Consider the following 14,849-nt stretch of genomic DNA (forward strand, 5'->3'; position numbering starts at 1 on the left):
ACGCTACTTTAACAAATGCGTAAGATTTTTGGCAGTCAATCATTTTAACTAAGCGTTAGTACATAACGAAGCGGAAGTTTCTTGTTCGTAGTTTTGAAATTCGTGCGTAATTTGAAGGAACGGATTTAAATCGATGGGAAATTCCTAATGCGCTTGGCAAGCGACGATGCGTCGAAGCAAATGCAGATCCATCAAATAGTTGTTACAGACAGACCTCCCACTCTCTACTAACGTGTTCCAATTTTAACCTGTTCTATGAGTTATCACCGAGTCGTTAGAGCCCATTCATTATAATAATCGTTTTGTTGCTTAAACAATTATTAATTATACTATAAAGATACCAATCAAAACTTAAAACATTATAAAACTAAAAATATAGAATTGCATGCATCTTATACCATACTACATTGACGCCGCGTTGGCCCAACGGTCACATCCATGGATTGTACCTATTGCGCTGGCGGTTGCGGGTTCGATCCCCGCACATGACAAACATTTGTATTGGCCATACAGGTGTTTGCAGTGGTCTGGGTGTTTGTGCAGTCCTTATGAGTCTTCCCACCATGCCTCGGAGAGCACGTTAAGTCGTCGGTCCCGGATCTTATCATGTACACCTGATAGCGATCGTTACTCGTAGTAGGGAATATATCCGCCAACCCGCATTGGAGCAGCGTGGTGGATTAAGCTCTGATCCTTCTCCTACATGGGGAAAGAGGCCTATGCCCAGTAGTGGGATAGTACATGTGAAACGTAAGGAGATATTTTGTAACGTGCATTTATGTGGCGTTACAAACCCTGAATCAAAATTATTGACAGCTTACCTTGCTCTACATTATATATGCGATGTTTAATGTCTTCGTCCCGTTCGTTGAGATGTAATAAACGACTTGATAAATAAAAACATTATGAGTTTCGTATAAAGTTACACGAAATACGAGTACGTACGTAAATACGTTTATAGACTTTCAATAATTATCATAATATGATGTTTTGCTTTGGTCGTAATAACAATATGAGGTAGCGTGTTACTGAAACTTTTAATACTTTTGGACAATAATATAACTTTGAATTGTTATGACACTACGATCATTAAGGTAAAATAACTTGATTGCACAAGGAGTTTATGTAGTAAGCAGAAATATCACAGAAAAATTAGAGTAGTTTGAGGATAAGAAGTGTTTTATATATATTTGCATATTATGTGCACGAAGTTTACCAAGCTTTTTTGAAATTTTATTTCTAAAAATAATCATATTTTTATCTTATCAATTGTTAAAACGTGCAATAAAATTATGAACCATATTATGATTGGGTATTTATTACGTAATCACTAACTATAATAAAATTATTTCATTTTATATTAGTATTATAAATTAATTTTTAGGTTGATTTAATTTATTTTATTTTGGAGATTTAAGATTTTTTTAAATGTGATTTTAACTATTCATTATTTAGTTAATCAGAACTTGAAACTTTGAACTTGAACTACATTAATTTTATTTATTAACTTCGTAACGCATACGTAAAAAGATACAATATGTTATCGCTCTCGTCTAGGCAATCTTTATTGATAATAGTTTAGGAAAAGAGCTGGGAAGAGTGTGCAATCCAAAGAAAGTATTATAACAGTACGATCTTATATCTACAATAATCAAAGATAAGGTAAATATTTGTCCATATTGCGTTATCTTTGTTTTGAAAACATTAACAAAAAATATGCTACTAGACAGCAATTTTTTGTTAAAATAATAATAATATTGATTTTTATAGCCCTCATTTATAATGCAGACAGCTATAGATAGGTCGTAATATAATTATGTGCTTTTAATGATCTTTAATTTTTACTGAGAAGTGATGAAACAAATAGTTTAATTTCTTCGAAGCATTTAAGACATTTTGATTAATTATAACCGTTGTATTAACGGAGTTACTAGACAGGAACAACGGAAAGACATCTTCGGTATCTCATTACATAAATAACTTGTTCAGAAATTCTTATCTATATGTACTGAAGCTGCGCCAAAATATTTCACTGGTAATGATTAATTTAGTATCGAACCAAAAGGTCGTTGTTATATGTTACGAATAACAATCGTCTATGTATTTATAACAGAACAACAGATAATGAATTTATTTTTTCTAAATTATAGTATTAGAAACCATGGCTAAATGATAAATACGGTATGGGAATATCGTTTTAGATAAAAATTTATTGCATAAAAACCTTGTAAACATAAAATAGCTGTAATGAAAATATTCTAGCATCTATACTATTATGCACGTGTAATTCTGTAGCTAGGCCATTTATTTATATTAAAAATATGTTTAAAAAATATCTGAAGGATCGTTCCGTAATCGATATTAGAGCCGCAACCGTATTATTGAAATAAGCTAACATGTTACGAATCCATACTACAAGTTAGGATACTGGATAGCTCTTGTACTTCAATTCAGTATGGTTTCCGTGGCAGAGTGGAATACATTTAAAATGTGTAATCGTAAACTAAGTAAAGTGTATGAAATATAAGGAGTTTTTTGCCATGTAGACATTTATAAAAATTAAGTAGATATATATATTACCTGCCTGGTGACTATGGGCAACACACTTGAGTTCACGCCATTTTTGGCGCGAACTTGTGGTGGCCTATGTACAGCAGTGGACTGCGATAGGCTGAAGTGAAGTGATGATAGTGATATTACTGTAATGCTATAGTCAATTAATCATAATACTTATAAAACCTTATGTTTGTTGCAGCTATCAGAAGTGGGCGGTGAACTAGCGGAGGAAAGGGCTGCAGCTGCACTAGCATCGGAGAGAGCAGACGCCGAGGCCGCAGAACGACTTCGAGTAGAAAGAGACAACAGGGAACTTCTAGCCAATAATCAAAGGCTGCAGCAGGTTGGTGATACGAACAAAATAATACACAACACAGATAAACTACAGTACCATGTTTTCTGAGACAAGCATATTTACTCACAATATTATTCATTATTTTTTGAAATAAATGAACCACAAAAAATATCAGAAATGCTAGATCTGATTTAAACTACTAAACAACTAGTAGATCTCGTTTTTTAGTGTAGTATAGTCAATCATATGAACAGTTATGCATTAGGTATATTTATATGGTGTATTATACATTATATCCATACATCAACTTCCAGGCATCAGAACGCTTAGAACTCGAACTCCTGCACTGGCGTTCCGCTGAAAACGGTGCGGAGCCTTCAGATTCTGAGGGATCAGAGGCCGAAGTGGGTGCCAACGGCGAAAAATACAAGCGGCGCTTCGAGAGAGCGCACCGTGAGCTGCAACTGCTAAGAGCTCAGCTGCGGAGACAGCACGAGGACGACCTCGAACAGCTGGTCACCGTCAAGAAGCAGCTCGAGAAGAAGGTAATTTAATATCTCAAAAACAGGCAATTGGGCGTCGTTCTAACTATCTTGACTTTTACAAGGCAACTTTGGTGACCCAATCTATTTGTGACAGCAATATTTATGTTTTGTATATTGGTTCAAATTTCCAAAGTAGAGCAGAGCAGTTAATTGATGTCAGTTTTGACTAAGAAAATAATTATTGCACAGACATGATTTTTGTTCAGTAAATAAAATCAGGTCAACAAATTTACTCATTCTAAAAACTTTGCGAAAAACTATCCGGCGTAATTATATATTTAATCAACGTCTTAAATAAACGTTGAAACGAGTCTTAAATTCGGCCCGCGATACGATTTGTTACATTTTATCTCGGTCCAAAGCCCTAGTTATCTCTGATCATCCTTGATGGCGTACTGATGCTGATAATGGTATGAAATTTAGTCACCGATGGTAGTATTTTACTGTCATTACACACTTGCGAAGTATCAAATGTGAGATTTATTAATAGTGTAGATAAACGTGTGATGGAAGAAGAAAAAGAAGAGGTCAGTGGCCTACAATAAAGGACATTTTGTGTGAATTTTTCAAATATTTATAAATTGTGAAACGTATCAATAACTTGTTTGATTTGGCGTCGTCCCAAATCGAACGGATCGACCGATGATGGGCCGGGATTACTTTTTATACGACTAGCCTTAATCTGTTCGGTGTCGTAATAGTAAAATATAATTGCTATTGTGTAACGCGAATTGATACAATATTTATCATTTTTATGATAATGATTTGAGTTGTAAATTTTACTACAAATTAATGTCTATCAAATTATTAAGTAAGTAACCAGTTCGCTGATTCGATTTACGATTATGAAATCAAATAGTAAATTATCTGCTACTACTACATTCTGATTCGGACTTTAAAATTGGATCATTTTAAATTCATTGATCCAAAACTCAAAATTGCAATTATTTATTTAAAGGCTAAACGTAAAACAATATATAATATTTATTCTCTTTTAATGAAGATACTTGTATCGTTAACGGAAGAAGCAAATATTCTAATGATAAAGTGTACTATGTCAATATGTGTACTATTCGTTTAAATATAATAGTCGCTGTCGCTGATAGTTGGCCGAAAGTTAGTTTTTATCAGACTATGTTTGTTGGAGTGAAATGGTAGACAGGAAATTGAACAATTTTAATATATAATAATTTAAAGCGTGAAAAGTTTTCTTAAAATTCCATAAAGCTTAATTTTGTATCGTTCAATAATGTCTTGCTCTGAAAAGGTCCAGGATGCGTATGAAGAAGTGGAAGAACAGCGGGCAGTGGCTGCACAATGGAAACGAAAACTGCAGAAGCTGACCAACGACATGGCGGACCTCCGCTCTCTTCTCGATGAACAGGTCAGTTTATCGTTTATTTAACCTTTTTCTAACATGTTTAGGAATTCAAATTGTGTATTTTGATTTACATACACAAAAAAGAAACAGCTTCTTGTTTTCAAACACTTATTTGCACTCGCTACTCGTGTAGTTCTATCTGCATTGTGCATCTGCTCACATGTATCTTGCATTTTATCCAGTCTTGTTTTATTAAGTCTGTTTTGAAGAAGATTATAGACTATATAACGTCAGGGTCTACTAATAAATCAAACTAATCCGATAAGTATTTAAATTAAATTTAGGTGGATTTACATACACGGATATTCTGTTATGGATATAATATCTTAATTATAATAATTGTATTTGAATATCTATTTTTAGTTAGAGTTGTCTGTCTAAAGGAAATGGTTAATAAATCATAGTACCACTCCTAACGATCTATTTATTTATTTATTTATACTTTATTGTACACCACAACTACATTTTAAACAATAAACACATTAAAAAACACATACAGACTGTGAAGTACAATGGACGGACTTATGGCTATTTAGCCATTTTTTCCAGACAACCCTATTTACTATAAACTCCATAAGGATAAGCTGTAAAATTTGTTCGTTTCACGTTTTGGTGGTCAATAAGTGTTGTATTTTTGTCCAGACTTGCCGCAACAATCTCCTAGAGAAACGTCAACGTAAGTTCGACGCGGAACTACACAGCGCTCAAGAAGAGTTGAAGAGAGAACGCGCCGCCAAGGAACGCCTGTCGCGGGAGAGGGACCAGGCGCACGCCGAAAAGTATGCGCTGGAGCAGAGCCTCTCTGTGAGTGGACCTACGCTTTACACATGCTATACTGACTTACTGACTGACTTATTACTGACTGTTTGTTATTAATTTGTTACTGAACTGTTATATTGATTAAGCCGATTTGGTAATTATTGAATTCATAAAGGATAGACTAGACTTAGAACTATAGGGCTCTTTTTTCGAATGAGTTATGGTCTACTAGTACAATGTCTTTTGCGAATTAAATTGTAATATATTGTTATAGCGCTAGAATATTCATTTTGATGCTACCTATTTTGCCACTTTTTTTGTTCATGTCGTAATTTAATCTATAATACAAACACAAAACAAACACTTCGAAAACGAAATTGGGTCTTCTAGCAGAGTTAAGAAAAAAAATTCTCAAGTAATATTTTCATTCCAGGAAGCTCGGCTCGAGGTCGAGCTGAAGGAGGAGCGCCTGGCGGCGGCGGCTCGCGAGCTCGAGGAGCGCGGAGGGGGGGGTGACGAGCTGGCGGCGCTGAGGCGGGCGCGCGCAGAGCTGGAGAGACGCGTGCGCGACCAGGAGGAGGAGCTGGACGAGCTCGCCGGCCAGATACAGGTGACCGTTGATAATTATATCACGATCTAGCCTTTAACATCCCGCTGCTGGGCATAGACCTCTTCCCCCGTGTAGGAAAAAGATCGGAGCTGAATCCACCACGCTGCTCCAATGGGGTTTGGCGGATATATTCCTTACTATAAGTAACGATCGCTATCTGGTATATATCATAACAACCGGAACGTCACATTAACGTGCTCTGCGACACGTGGAGTGATCCACAAAGACAGACATCCAAACTGGAAACAAATTTGTGTCCAAATACGAACTCGCCAACTTTTGGTGTCAAAACATGGCGCACGCACCAATACACCTACCCATTATTTATAATCGCTTCCTTAAAGCTTAAGTTTTCGGCTGTCAGCGCTGACGGTCAGTGTGTGGTCAGCCTTAAATATGTTACTGTCGATACATTTTTCGCTGGCATCATTTCTATGTTAATGTATATTTGATATATTATCCTCAGCTCCTGGAGAGCTCGAAGCTGCGGCTGGAGATGCTGCTGGAGCAGCAGCGCAAGGAAGCGCGCCTGGAGGCGGCCGCGCGCGACGACGAGATGGAGGAGACGCGCGCCAACGCCTCCAAGAAACTTAAGAGTTAGTCATTGTTTAGTTATTTTTGAAGTCACTTTGGTTGGTCAATATCAATATAAAGTCCTGAAACATCTAACCACAATTAATCTTTAAATAAGTATATTGCAATATGGTGAAGAAGCATTTGTGACACCTGTTTAAAATATAACAAGATCTTAGGAAATGCATATCTTACGGATATACCTATTTACTATTACAGTAATTTTACCTTACCTAGTATTAGTGTGCGAGTGTAAATAAATAAATAAATAAATAATTTTAAGACAGTTACACTATGGCTAAATTATCAAATGTGTTTATTAATTATTCTTTTAAACGCAACAGGATCTGAATGTTACAGATTTCTATTCGACTATCTTACATGCTTATAGTAATAAAACATATGTGGGAGGGGGCCACCATTTGATAATCTCCAATAAATTCCAATTTGCAGTATATTTCGAATAGAAATCCCAGTTGATTTGCGGGAAGTTTAAATTGACGATCTGGGGGATAAGTAGGGGACAGACTCATTCTGTCATTCCGCCCGCGTCTCATCCTCGCGAGGTAGTATGTCCACGCACTATTCTCGGCACATATTTGGTGTGTGCGCTACACGTGTATATTGGTGTGTCCTGGGCAGTGCTGGAGAGCCAGCTGGAGAGCGAGCACGCGGAGCGCTCCCTGCTGCTGCGCGAGCGCCACGAGCTGGAGCGGCGCCTGGCCGCGCTGGAGGAGGCGGCGCGCGCCGACAGCGCCGACCAGCTGCAGCTCGTGCAGCGCCTCAAGAGGTGCTCACCACTGCATACCGACCGCTCTGCTTCATCCCCACTTCGTTCTACTTCATTCTGCCTTCATCCCACTTCATACTGACTTCATTCTACTTCATACTGCCTTCATCCTACTTCATACTGACTTCATCCTACTTCATACTGCCTTCATCCTACTTCATACTGCCGTCATCCTACTTCATACTGACTTCATCCTACTTCATACTGCCTTCATCCTACTTCATACTGACTTCATTCTACTTCATACTGCCTTCATCCTACTTCATACTGACTTCATTCTACTTCATACTGCCCTCATCCTACTTCATACTGCCTTCATCCTACTTCATACTGACTTCATTCTACTTCATATATACTTCATCCTACTTCGTAAATTTTGAATAAATTTAATCGAAATTTTTAGACAAGTGAGATGGTGAAAACATATAAATAGAGGTTTTTCAAAATTTATTAAAATGTATGTCAATGTTAAATCAATTGAAATTAAATAAATATTTCGTAATGAAATCGTAATTCAATCACCAATTGTACAATAAATGCCATAGAACTATATTAGTAGTTATAAAATCAAATGTTTACATATAAAATTAAGATTCTAATTTCATAAATATTACGTTCTTATTGCGAATAATCATATATTTATCTTTACCATACAATAATCACCAAGTAATATTTTTCATCACAGAGACCTCAAACGATACCGCGCACTGCTACGTGATGCACAAACGATGCTCGAACAGAAAGAAAAAGATGGAGGCGGTAAAGCGCAGATTAGGCAGTTAAAGAACCAGGTATGTTGGTGGAAATCAAAAATGTACCACATTATTATCACCCTTTCTGCCCGTCTTTAGCCTGTGTATTTAAAAGCCAGCTGTTGGATGGTTATCCCGCCATCGGACGGCTTTTTAAGTTCCAAGGCGGTAGTGGAAATGTGTTATCCCTTAGTCGGCCTCTTACGATCCTCATGGGAAGAGATGGGGTAGCTATATTCTTTACTGCCATAACCACACAGCATATGTACAACAAATATCTAATCCACCGTCTTACCTGTTATATTTTTTTTTTTTTTTTTTTGTGCCACACTAGTATATTATTATAATAATTTTGTACCTACTTTAAATTCCTTTTATTGTTCGCTTGTTTTTATGTTAAATATTTATAATATAATTATATTTTATGATAAAAGGAAAATTTAATTTTTAATATCATCTGGCTTACCAGGTGGAAGATCTCGAGCTGGCGCTCCGAGCCGCGAACAAGGCTCGTTCCACAGCCGAGGCGGAGGCGGCCGAGGCGACGGCGGCGTTGGAAGAGGCCAATCGCGCCAAGAACGACGCGGCCGAGCGCGCGCTCGCCGCCTCCAGGGACGCCGCCGCGGCGCGAGCGCAGCTGGACGACGCCGAGGAGGAGGCGGCCGAGGTACGGCACCGTCTAGCTGTAGTGTGTACAACGTTCGAGGCTAATTTGACCACATAAATGGACATTTTGAATTATTTTTAGATCTAACATTGCATGAATATCCTAAACGGTGTGTAATTTTAAAAATATATATTGACTGAAAAAGGATAATAGTAATAAGTAACACGCCAACACAACGGATTGACAGATAATCGCATGTCAAAATTTCTGTAAAAATGCGTGCATTACTCATGTAAACTCAACTTTTTTTAATCTCGGCAGTAAAAAAATTACCCATCAAGATAAGTTTTAGACAAATTTATCGATTTAAATCTCAACTCTCAACAGTCTACAATCTGGAATCGTTCAGTCAGGATTCATATATTCTTCATTGAGCAAAAAGTATTAAACTATAATAACCTTCCAGCTATTAAAGAAGTACCGCGCGAGCACGAGCTCGCTGTGCGCGGCGCAGGCGGAGGCGCGCGAGGCGGAGAGTCGTGCGGAGGCGGCGGCGGAGGAGGCGCGGCAGGCGAGGGAGCGCCTCGCGGAGATCAGTGCGCGCCTGGCGACCGCGGAGGCGGGCCACTCGCACGAGCACCACGAGGCCGAGCGCCGCCTCGAGCTGCGGAACAAGGTACCGTGTGCGTGCTCGCCCGTCGGCAGTGTGATGGGAGCGCCTCGCGGAGATCAGTGCGCGCCTGGCGACCGCGGAGGCGGGCCACTCGCACGAGCACCACGAGGCCGAGCGCCGCCTCGAGCTGCGGAACAAGGTACCGTGTGCGTGCTCGCCCGTCGGCAGTGTGATGGGAGCGCCTCGCGGAGATCAGTGCGCGCCTGGCGACCGCGGAGGCGGGCCACTCGCACGAGCACCACGAGGCCGAGCGCCGCCTCGAGCTGCGGAACAAGGTACCGTGTGCGTGCTCGCCCGTCGGCAGTGTGATGGGAGCGCCTCGCGGAGATCAGTGCGCGCCTGGCGACCGCGGAGGCGGGCCACTCGCACGAGCACCACGAGGCCGAGCGCCGCCTCGAGCTGCGGAACAAGGTACCGTGTGCGTGCTCGCCCGTCGGCAGTGTGATGGGAGCGCCTCGCGGAGATCAGTGCGCGCCTGGCGACCGCGGAGGCGGGCCACTCGCACGAGCACCACGAGGCCGAGCGCCGCCTCGAGCTGCGGAACAAGGTACCGTGTGCGTGCTCGCCCGTCGGCAGTGTGATGGGAGCGCCTCGCGGAGATCAGTGCGCGCCTGGCGACCGCGGAGGCGGGCCACTCGCACGAGCACCACGAGGCCGAGCGCCGCCTCGAGCTGCGGAACAAGGTACCGTGTGCGTGCTCGCCCGTCGGCAGTGTGATGGGAGCGCCTCGCGGAGATCAGTGCGCGCCTGGCGACCGCGGAGGCGGGCCACTCGCACGAGCACCACGAGGCCGAGCGCCGCCTCGAGCTGCGGAACAAGGTACCGTGTGCGTGCTCGCCCGTCGGCAGTGTGATGGGAGCGCCTCGCGGAGATCTTTTAAATTTAAAAGGATTTTTTGTAGATCTGATCACTCTTGACTATCTTAATTTCTTTATCTATTGTTCATAATAGCGGTACGATTCAGATATATTTTTACAAAGTTAATTATAGTTCAAAGCATGACACAAATTAAAAACATTTAATTAATACAGGAGCTGGAATCAAGTCTGGAGCTAGAGGCGACACAACGCGCGCGGTTGGAGGGGCAGTTGGCGCGCTTACGAGACGCACACGAGGCACTTGCCGCGGAGCTGGCAGCGGCGCGCGCGCGGGACCACCTCGCCGCCGAGGAGGCGCGGAAACTCGCCCGTCAGCTGAGGTACTGGGGCACACCGTGATTGCCGTTCTATACACCCATCATAGCCGTAGAATAATGATGTTACTCGATTATTTCAAGGCGGTTATTTTAAATAACTATGTTGGTTTTGAAGTGAAACTTCTTTAGGCGCGCGAGTGTAAAATTTTTACGGATGAAATGGCAACGTTTTGATGAAACGGCAACGTTTTTGTCGATGGCGCTGAAACAGAAATCTAAAGCTCTAGATTTGTATAAATATAAACGAGACTTAAAAATTAGTTTGCCAAAGAAGTTTCACTTCTGACATGTGTATTTCGTACGCACACACTTTTTTACATTACTTATTTTAATTCCATTTAGACTACACAGAAGCATAATTTCACTATGAGCACCTATCAAATCTCTGTTTTTCCGATTTGAAAATCAAAATACATATATTTTTTCTTCAGTGTAGTAATAATATTAAGACAGACAATGTTAATGAAATACAAAAGTGAACTTCGTATTTCTTTTCAAAACCGACAATATTCTACCCACTATCCTGACGTCACACTCAATGAATAATAGTATACGTTTTTATTACAATACTAGCTGCCCGGATAGGCTTCGTTCTGTCAAAAGTTAATAGTAAAAAAAAAATATTATGAAAACCTTCCTGAGCCTTAAAGAACATACAAAAAAAAATTTAGCCAAATTGGTCGAGCTATTCTCGAGTTATGCGCTCAGCAACATTTATATGTATATATATATATATATATATAATATAAAGATTATATTCGAAATTCGATCCAATGGTTTCTATAATCGTGCTCGTACGGCAGGGAGCTGAAGGAGGAGAACTCGTCGCTGAACGCGAAGCTGAGCGAGGCGTGCCGCGGCCGGAGCGCGGCGGAGGCGGCGGCGGCGGCGGCGGCGGGCGAGGCGGCGGCGGCGCGCGACGAGGCGCGCCTGGCCGCGCGCCGCGCCGCCGCCCTGCAGGAGGCCATCGCCGGCGACCTGTCCAGCCCCGGCGACTCGCGCGACAGCGACAGGTGCTGGCGCCCGACTGGCCCGTCTCCCGCGTCGTTCGACTGTGACGTCACACCGGGGGAGGGGCTGGGTGGCGGTTACAATATAATTATAATATATATATACCAGTGTTTACGTAGGCATAGGGGGGGCAGGGATTTGCTGACATTCGCTGACAAGGGGGAGGAGAAGAGTAAAAATTACTGAAATTCTGCAATACTTGTATGACCTCTATTAAGCTGTGTTTTTCTAAGCGTAAGATCGAGGTACTTCTCCGGTCGGGCTACTCCAGATTTTGAGCAGAATGTGTCCTGCTGTGCCCTATCTCAATGAGACGGACGCTTCCTAATACACTTTCATTACCTAACTCAAACTTAAGGCTAAAACTAGGCTAGTTAGACTATGGCTAAAAGTAATTTCGCAACTGAAATACTTTGTTTTAGTTATACTTAGAAATTGTTAAGCAATAAAAAAAATTAGCAACCTATATAACTTTAGAGTATAATTATAGAGTATAGTTATAGTTCAATTATGAACCTTTCGAGTGGCGACGTAAATATAAAATTAATCATAAAAGTTTTGTTTCTCTTGCAGTGAAAACGACAGCTACAGCTCAGACGAATCTATAGGAACATTTTTAGCGAATCATAAGCTGAGCCCGTCGGTGCCGTCACGCAACAGCATACAGCTGGACTCCCAAAAGTAAATACCTCTCCTTAATTCATTGATTTACAAACTATACAAAAATGTTTTCTATAAACTAAACGTGGGTAGGCGACTTGCATTTTCAAAATAAAATTAGGTATATTTTGTGTAATATGCCTATCCATTAGATTCTAACATAGCCTTTAACCTAGCCTTTGCATAGTTATAATCGTACCCCCACAAACATTCGCGTGTAATATTAATACGTATATAACACCAACAGATCTCACAGCCCCGAGGGCCGCCAGAGCCGCACCAGCGTCGGCTCGGGCTCGAAGCCGCTGAGCCCCACCAAGGAGTCGTTCGCATAACAACCGGCCGCGGGCGGCTTGCTCGCCAGCGCATTGCCGCTTCTCTGCACCGCGCTCTGCGCCAGGCAGCGCGCGCCCTCCACGCACCTCGTCATCGAGTGAACGAGTAGTGCGTGACGAGAGACGTCACGGCACATGACGTGCAACGCACGCCCTCCACGCACCTTGGCACAGAGTTCGTGACGAGTGACGTCATAATACATAACCTGCAGCGCACGTCCTACACGCAACCCGTCACCGAGTTCGTGACGAGTGACCTCACAATACTTGACGTGCAGCGAGCGTCCTCCACGCACCTCATCATTTAGGTAACACCTAAGCTGCTAGTTTGCCGAAATTATATAGGCAAACAAGCGCGTCGTGGTGGGACGTGTGCCCTGTGACGTCACTTGACGAGTGTCGTGTGTGTACTATATTGACTAATTATGTGTATAGTGTATGTTGTGACTGACTAATTATGTACGAGAATGTTTATCATCGGTTTTTACAGTTGATTGTTAGTGTACCACTGACACTAGTGTCCCACTGATCGTAAAATCCTACTTCCCTTAATGAATTTTATACCACCATTTACGAAAATATTTATCCAATGTGCCAACTTCCAATAATACAATTTAAAATTACAATGACGGTTATTAAGCGACTGATTACCTGGATGTTACAAAATGAAATAGATTCAAATCTAATTGTCTCATTAATAAGCTACATATACGAGTAATAAAATCGTTTGTAGATGAAACTAAATCATATTCGGATTTGATTAGAATATAAGAAAATAATATACACTATACTGTTAAAGAAAGTTTTGCTAATAAAGGATTTATTGGCGATAATATTTCTACGCAATATGATATATTATGATACGTACAATATTTATGAGGCTATAACTTTACATAAATCATTTATAATGTACCACTGGCTTATGATATACTGTGATTATAGTAGTTTATTTTCGCTGAATCGCTATTTTCTGACACAGCTTGTGTTCGCCAAGGCTATCACAAACTATATTAATGCGAAAATGAATATGCATTCCAGACTGTTATATCTCATTATACTCAGACTCGACACTTAAAGGTCTTCTTACTACACTTGCATATTTTATACACGGCTTGACATTAATTTATTTATATTAGATTTTTATAAGAAGTAAAATTCGATGCTTAGAGTAATTGTGCTGTGGTTTCTAAGCAGCCAGTCAGTATTTAGATAATATAGACGGAAAGGTTTAATGTTAAGTTGATTGTTATTTAGTTAATTAATAATTGTAAATAAGTAGATTGCATATACATTTTTTATTATTTAATTTGTAATATTCGTGTGATCAGACTGTTATTATATGATTTATTTGTTACAAATGATTTGTTGCTTTATAGTAGACGAACAAACATATCTGTTAGGTAAATAGATTTTTATCCCCACATTGACTGGTTGGTTCTAAATGTAATTTTTACTACCGTAGTGAATCAGCGTGCATAGACAAATATCACTTTTTTATTGACAGTGTCAATGACAAAAATAAAAGAAGAGGCGTTACAATAAATAATGTTGTAGCTATAATTTATTAACCAAAAAATCTTTATGTTTTTAGTTTTGTTATTTGAAATTGTTGATAAAAAGTGTTCTTAGTTAAGCCTGCTCTTATAGTAAACCATTTTATTAACATTGTATTTACGTATATTACTTCTAAATCATTCTATATATACCATTTAGATATGTGTCTGTAACCGCAAGTATATAATTATCTTTAATAAACTTATGAGTAATGTATAATATGTCATGAAATGTTACTGCATTCGATATTGGTTGTAAAATGAAATATTTAATAAAGTAACTTACAATCTTTCCTAGAGTTTTTTTTCCTAACTTTCTACGCAACAATAGTAACGAAATAAAAAGGTGTGTAATATGCATGAATTTACTTGACTGTACGTTAAAACATTCAGGTTTCCTCAAGATATTTTCCTACGGCGGGCGCAAGACAATTTTAAATGAACTATAAAATTCACTGCGCAAACTCAGCCATGGTAGCCCGGATTTGATCTCGTAAATAGAGATTAGAGTGTAGACCATTACTACGCAGAAACTATTACAAAGTAACATTAAA

The 14,849-nt window shown here is 40.2% G+C and overlaps 1 protein-coding gene across 1 annotated transcript in view; it reads left to right on the forward strand.

Annotated features, from left to right (window-relative positions):
* Nucleotides 1-14,587, forward strand: part of LOC123663728 (unconventional myosin-XVIIIa-like) — a 59,613-nt gene extending 45,026 nt beyond the window's left edge. The window contains exons 5-18 of the mRNA XM_045598393.1: nt 2,756-2,899; nt 3,166-3,396; nt 4,664-4,780; nt 5,420-5,581; nt 5,970-6,146; nt 6,613-6,742; nt 7,362-7,509; nt 8,195-8,300; nt 8,731-8,928; nt 9,335-9,544; nt 10,573-10,739; nt 11,540-11,749; nt 12,321-12,428; nt 12,655-14,587. Of these exons, the coding sequence (XP_045454349.1) occupies nt 2,756-2,899; nt 3,166-3,396; nt 4,664-4,780; nt 5,420-5,581; nt 5,970-6,146; nt 6,613-6,742; nt 7,362-7,509; nt 8,195-8,300; nt 8,731-8,928; nt 9,335-9,544; nt 10,573-10,739; nt 11,540-11,749; nt 12,321-12,428; nt 12,655-12,742 (2,196 nt within the window). The 3' untranslated portion in view covers nt 12,743-14,587. The remainder of the gene's footprint in view (nt 1-2,755; nt 2,900-3,165; nt 3,397-4,663; nt 4,781-5,419; nt 5,582-5,969; nt 6,147-6,612; nt 6,743-7,361; nt 7,510-8,194; nt 8,301-8,730; nt 8,929-9,334; nt 9,545-10,572; nt 10,740-11,539; nt 11,750-12,320; nt 12,429-12,654) is intronic.
* The last annotated feature ends 262 nt before the right edge of the window (nt 14,588-14,849 follow it).

The sequence above is a fragment of the Melitaea cinxia genome, chromosome 20, assembly GCF_905220565.1.
Source record: "Melitaea cinxia chromosome 20, ilMelCinx1.1, whole genome shotgun sequence".
Lineage (NCBI taxonomy): Eukaryota > Metazoa > Arthropoda > Insecta > Lepidoptera > Nymphalidae > Melitaea > Melitaea cinxia.